The following is a 7,480-nucleotide window of genomic DNA, read 5'->3' on the forward strand; positions in this document are numbered from 1 at the left end:
CTTACATTCTCCCACATGAGTGTAGCATAATTACATTTTACCATATCAAAACAAGACAACAGTGATCACTGGGTTCATCAACCATCAGTATTACTCCCAAAACAGTTGTCGAAACTGATGCATATGCAGAATCTTAGAAAACTTGACACAAATTCAACTGTACCAGCACTACAAGAAAAATAACTTATGACAACATGTAATCAACAACGTGCATTCATATGCGTTGTGGAACAATATTTTTAACAACCCGCAGAAGCAGCATGTTGTATTATACAATTTATAACAACGTGCGTGTATAGCGTGTTGTCAAAATATAGAATAGAGCTATTTTCACAACGCGGCCTTGCATGTTGTAGTAGTTTTAAGTTCTACAACGCACGAAGCGTGTTGTCAAAATTATATGAATTTATTAAATAAATAAAATATTGGCGGAAAAGAGAGTGAAATTTTTTGCGGGAAAAAGCCCCGCATGCGCATGCGCATCCTTTCTCTCTTTCTTTCTCTTTCTATTTCTCTCTCTCTTTTTCTTCTCTCTTTTTTTTTCTTCTTTTCTCTTCTCCCTGTACCGCCGACAGTCTCTCTCTTTCTTTCTCTTTTTCTTTCTTTCTCTTTTTCTTTCTTTTCTTTCTCTTTCTCTTTTTTCTTGTTCTTCTTTTCTCTCTTCCCTGTGCGGTGCCGACACTCTCTCTCTCTCTTTTCTTCTACCTCTTTTTTTTTTCCCTATCCCTCTCTTCTTCTCCCTACGTTATTTCTGGTTCTATTTTTTTTTTCAAATCCCTTTTTCTTCTTTCTTCTTCCATATGAATTTATCTTGTAGATCTTGTACATCTGGGTTCAATTCTTGTATATTTGGAATCAGATTCCAAACCGTCAGTCTCTCCCAAACCTTCACAAAGTTGAAGGAGCAAAGGCCAGGTAAGCAATTTTAGGTCTTTGCTTTAGGAAATTTGGACTTACAATGTAGAAAGGTTTAAAATTTGCATCTAATTTTGGTTTTTAAGGAATCAGCCATATATGTCTTTATACATGTACTCAGGCAAGCAATTTAGTGCCTGCAAGGTTTTGGCCAGATCCACATGCCTATTCTTGGTACCCATCTATGTTACTTTTATTTTCCCTGTCTTTGTAGATGATGTTACTTTTATTTTCCCTGTCCTTAACATGAATTTATTGCTGCAAACTGGGATTACTATTTAGTTTAGCTTTGCTTATGAATGCTAAATTTGCTGATTGGTTTAGTTACTTGGTTTTCCAGACTTTGTTGCAATGCACTGATGCCTTGTATTGCTTTATGTTAAGAGGGATGGCATGATTATTTACATGCGTTTGATGGTTCTGATTGCCATGGTTTATTATTATTTGTTAGGTAGGATCCCAATTTTTCTTCACCTTCCAGCTTGCTTTAAGTTTAAACAATTGATCAAAACACAAGTAAATCTGAAATTGAATACGGTGAAAGTGACAAAACCAAAACCAACTCAGCAACTGGAAAAAGTGGGAATGATGTGTTTGATAATGGCTGCCATGGTTTATTATTATTTGTTAGGTAGGATCCAAGGTTCGGTAAAAACAAAAACCAAAATCACCATTAATGCGGTAAAAACAAAAACAAAAATCACCAATAATGCGGATAATGCGGGGCAATATTATAAGACGACATTAATGCGGTAAAAACAAAAAAAAAAATCACCAAAAAAAAAATCACCAATAATGCGGATAATGCGGGGCAATATTATATTACAAAAACCCTAAACCATAATGCGGATAATGCGGGGCAAAAATCACCAATAATGCGGTAAAAACAAAAACAAAAACCCTAAACCATAATGCGGATAATGCGGGGCAAAAATCACCAATAATGCGGTAAAAACAAAAACAAAAACCCTAAACAATAATGCGGATAATGCGGGGCAAAAATCACCAATAATGCGGTAAAAACAAAAACAAAAATCACCAACATAAAACGTATATAAAACCCTCCCAATTAAAAAAGATCATCAAAACCATGGCTGGTTGTGGTTCTCCCTGTGGAGCCTGCAGGTTCTTGAGAAGAAAATGTGTGAGGGGGTGTATTTTTGCGCCTTATTTCTGCTATGAAGAGGGAGATGTTGATTTTTCTGCCGTCCACAAGGTTTTTGGCGCAAGCAATGTGTCGAGGCTTTTAGTTCACCTTCCGTTGAGCGATCGATGCAAGGCCGCAATGTCGATATCATATGAAGCTCAAGCCAGGATTCAAGATCCCATATATGGATGTGTTTCACATATTTTTGCTCTCCAACAGCAGGTTAATCATTTAGTACCCTTTGTATGTTCAGATTGGGTTTCTGTTCAGATTGTATGTTGAAGTAACTGATGAGTATATGCTTTTGGTTTGAACTTTTCAGGTGGTCAACTTACAAGCACAGTTAGCTTTCCTCAAGGATCAAGCAGCTCAAAGCTTTGTCAATGGCTCAAACCCTAATCAAGCAGCTCAAAGTTGGAATTATGAGAATGGAATTATGAATTCAAATAACTCTGTTAATGGGAGTTATGAAAATTTAGTGAATATCCCAGAAGAGGGCACTTCTCATTCCATGTCTTCTTTTGGCATGCAAACAAATTACAACAGGCAATGGGGTTTTCAGGATGCTGATGAGCTTCAATCAGTGGTTTCCAGCTACATTCACCATCGATGAGTATATTGGGATGAATATAACTTTGTAATATGTATATGGAACTCCTTATTTATCTTTTGAATGAAAGCTTTGTATTCTGGGATGCCTTATGAATGTGAAGTAAGGAAATATTTATGTTTATCATAGAGCTTCTATTTATAGATAAATTATACTTTTATCAGGTAATTTTGATAATTATTTAAAAAAAAACATATATATTTGATATAACAACGCGCATTGCTTGTTGTCAAAACATAAACAACAACGAGCACAGACATGTTGTCATAATATTATAAGACAACACGCTCGGCACGTTGTTGTCAATCGCTCCTACAACGTGCGCGTGTTGTGGTTAATGTTGTTCACAACGAGCGCCAAAATAAATGACGACGTTCAACGCGTGTTGTCGAAAGCCCTACACCTTTTAACGACATCGGCTTCAACAATGTGCGCCGCATGTTGTCAATATGTTTTCACAACGCACATTGCGCGTTGTGAAAGGACTTTTTTCTTGTAGTGCAGCACTCCAAGATCACATACACATACATCAGAAACACATTACTGTAGACATAACGGTATAAGTGAAGAGTTAGGTACCAAAATAACTCCCACATTTCTGATCCAAATAATAGAGTTCCCAAGAAACTCCTAACATTGTTTCCAGTATGGAAATTCAAGCTTGAACAACAACATAACTTAAAATAAACTTGCAAAGTTCAATAAAGAAAATAATAATCACGAGGAAAAAGCATTGCATTAAGGAAATAAGCTAGGTATGTAGAAATTACCTTGCTCTTCCACATTTAAATTGAGTCAAAAGACTCATGTAGACCCATGTGCGTCACAAAATTCTTAATTAAGAGGGAAAAAAAAACTTCACAACCAAAACCTCAGTCAAAGAATCTTAACACCTTAGCTAAAAACCCAGTATGACTCATCACGATTTGCTTGAAAACTAACAAATAAGCTGAGTGCAAATGACAAGTCTTGATATACATATGCATATATATATATATATATATGTAGAATACAATGAAGTGCTGAAGTGTGGCCATTGAATTCTGTCCAAATTATGGAGAGACAACCAAACACCCTTTAAATTTTTTCATTTTTCAAAAATAAACAGTAAAACCAATGTAGTTTGTCCAAACTACAGAGAAAATTTGAAAAAACAGCAAATTGACAAAATAATATTGAACAAATTTCCTGCAAATTGGGGATGCAAAAAGCAACTGCATTTTCTCTTATGTATGAAACAAAACTCTGAATATTAACAACTTATTACTTCCTAGCACTCCAATTTAAAATCTTAATCATGAGAACTAGTTAGGTTATTTTATTTTATTTTATAAGACATAATCTTACAAAATGAGTGTCTCTGATGAAATGCTTGATAGTAGTAATGAGGTGAAGCACTCCTCGTCCTTCACACTTGTGTTGTACTACTCATCTTTGTACCATGCAACCGACTCACAAAACAAACGCATACCATAATATGATATATTCTGAAATCTCATAAAGTAGTGGCTGCATCTCTGGTAACCTTAATTTCCTGTCAAAAAACAGCTATATATTGCACAACCTCTTTAGTTCCCTTCACCTCATCAACCTTTAGATGCTACTGTCTTTAAACCTGTTTAAGACCATGAAGAAACTTATAATTTGCACTCATAACTTTCTTTCCCCTTTTCAACAAATCCTGGAGGCTGTTGCTACATATATCTTCCGTGATATCCCTTTTCCAACTTCTGATATGTTTATGAAATTCAGGAAATTGACGCCAAACACTGAAGACTTATTAGATTTCATAGAACCGTTACAACAGAAAACTATGACATAAGGTTGTCTGTTGTATTCAAAATATAGAATACGGTTTCACCTTTGGGCAAGAAACTATTCTAAGAAGTTTTGCATAGCCTAGCATAAATTCACAAGAACCAAAACTACAAATTCCAACACCTTTAGGCAAGATGAAATTTATACCTTTCAAGGTCTCCATGACTCACTATACATTAGTTTATAGTAGAACCCAGTAGATAATTTCTTTGGAAATCAATCTACTAGTCATATTCCATAAACTACAAATCTGAGTTTTCTAAATAATCCTCTCAGAACAACATCAAATAAGCTACTTTGGTAGATTATTAAGTTGGTCCAAAATAATTTTAAACAGATATCGAGTTTTTGAATAACAAACTAAATTTCTTTTAATACTTTAAAAGAACATAAAGCCACCAGCCAAAACAATTGAATGAGTCAATTGAATCCTGGTGTTTGTTAATGCATTAAAAAACACAGCAATCATCACTTAATTGAATCGAACTCAATAAACAATTTTGTGATGATTTTGACAACAGCTGCTTTTCCAATCATAAACAACATGAAATATATATATATATATATATATAATTCAATTTGATACCTATCACCAAAAGGATGCATATATATATACACATATATTTTTAAATGAAAAATAAATAAATAAATGAATAACTCTTCGATTTTAATTGCGATACATAATCAAGAGATGGGTTTTCTTTTATATTACAAAAACTATTATAGATTTACCGAAACCAGAAGGTAAATGTTGCTCTATATGTGTCAAAACAAAATGTATAAGGACACACAAAAGTATATAATCACATCACAATTTTGGTTTATGAGAATTATTAAATCACTTTGGCAAGGAACGAAAATCCTGCTATTAAACTTTAGCCAAAACATATCTGCTATTTGAAGGGAATCAAACCCTTTTGATCAAACTTAGGAAAGCTAACAATAATCATGCATTAACCAAACATAATCCAACCAGAAAATATAATTTGGTATTATTTTATGCATAAAACAAAAAAAAACAAAACAACAAAAATTGGTCCTACAATATAAAGAATATAAAGAATCGACAGTAAGGCACTCTTGATAATATGAAAACTTTCAATACATACTGCAACCTTGCAGGTTATTTCCATGTCAATGTCAAAAGTGGAAAAGTTGCAGAAAATACCAAAATAATAATAATAATAATAATCTGATTATTGTTCAGAATTTTCCTAAATGCAGCAATCGAAAAACATGAATAACTATAACTCAATCCAATCTTTATTCAAATTATATAAAATTATTGAATTGAGTGTTCGTATGGAAGAATCAAAATTAGTCATTTTTCTCCCAATACAGAGCTTCGCGGCTCTGTCTTGCTTGTTGCAATTTATATTAAATAATTTTAGCAACCGTAACTGATGAATTCTAAGAATCTAAACATTAATTTATGAAAAACTTGACTAGGACAAGCAATTGAAAACAACAACATTGCCTTTCGTGCCTCTATGTACCATGATAATTGGACTAGGAGTTCAACAATATGGGGAAACGAAATATCCAATTCAATCGATTTCAAAACGAGGAGGATAGATAAACCAAATCAATTGAAAAAAAACCTGTCCTTTGATGCTAATTGAAAAAACGATGCAAGCAAGTACAGATAAATTCAGTAGCATCTCAATCACATCAATAGAATGGGCAAAACTCAAACTGAACAAAAATTATACCTTATGTCATGCCCTGACAATATTCATCAATGCTGTTAGTCACAAATATAACATAATAGTTGGTTTGATACTTAATAAGCCAACATCAAAAGTTGATTTGTGTCATAGAATGACAGATTCATCATTAGCATTATTGATGAATATAGTTGATTTTATTCATTAGGAAACCAATATCAAAATGGAAATGTGTCATACTAGATATATTGACTCAAATCATGAAAAAAGACTCTTGCAAAATTAGTTCATTATAGAAAAGAACTAATGCATACAGAGAAACAAAAAATGTAAAAGAAGAAAACAATTGAACTATAACATAAGCTTTAAGCAAATACAAAATTTTCAATAACTGCAACTTTTCAGTGCGAATCTTAAAGTGATCCAAATAGAGCACAAGGACAAGGGAGAGTGCCCATGAATTTGGTGAGTCTTTGTATGAGGCTTAAGTACATTAATTGAAAAAACTCATGGTACAAAATTCTGACTTGTGCCAAGAAACAAATTAACTCAAAAGTAAGCAAAATAGTAACATGTTCATCAAAAGAATCATATATCAAAAGTGTCTATGCTCGTTGATGACAAAAAGAAGTTAAATTGTCAAAATATACAACAGAAAAGATCTAAACAACAAAAAACAACAGATTTGAAGTATTAAGTAATCATTTCAAGTCAAATCCACATCCAATAAAATTTTACAAAGTGAGCAACCCTAAATTTACAGCCAAAACCCATCAAGATCCAAACTTTTGAATCAGAAAATTGAAACCAAAATTCAATGTAATCTCAACCCAGAGGTCGAGTTGTGGAAATAGTACTACACGATAAGCCAAAATAAAAATTGGTGAATGAAATGATAAATAATTTGCGGAAGCAAAACCAGAATCATAAATAAATAAATAAATAAAAAGACGATATGTTAATATCAAAAACAAAACCCATGCCATTTTATCCATCTCATTTGAGTTTCATTGAAGGATATTAAAAATTGAACCCTAAGGATGTTGAGTTGGCTCTGATACCACATGAAAGAATACAGCTCTAGCAGCATATCAACATCACAAAGGATTACAACATAAGACTTATGCAATATTAATAACAGATTCACTATTGATACATAATTGTCAAGGAATACATAGATGAAACAAGAACGATCTTCTACTCTCTGCAAGTCTCAATATGTTCTAGCTATCAATAGGTCAAGCCCAAAATAGAACTTGGCGACTTGTGAGTGCAGGGATCAGGTCCTTTTATATTGATCAAACCTTAACCATATCTCTCCTA

The 7,480-nt window shown here is 33.1% G+C and overlaps 1 protein-coding gene across 1 annotated transcript; it reads left to right on the forward strand.

Annotated features, from left to right (window-relative positions):
• Nucleotides 1–559: 559 nt before the first annotated feature.
• On the forward strand, nt 560–2,795 carry LOC148293260 (LOB domain-containing protein 29-like). The gene is made up of 2 exons (XM_088244903.1): nt 560–2,284; nt 2,385–2,795. Exons 1-2 carry the CDS (start codon nt 2,006–2,008, stop codon nt 2,673–2,675), a joined length of 570 nt encoding a protein of 189 aa, XP_088101029.1. The 5' UTR covers nt 560–2,005; the 3' UTR covers nt 2,676–2,795.
• Nucleotides 2,796–7,480: the final 4,685 nt, after the last annotated feature.

Source organism: Prunus avium, chromosome 7 (genome assembly GCF_965620075.1).
Source record: "Prunus avium chromosome 7, drPruAviu1.hap1.1, whole genome shotgun sequence".
NCBI lineage: Eukaryota > Viridiplantae > Streptophyta > Magnoliopsida > Rosales > Rosaceae > Prunus > Prunus avium.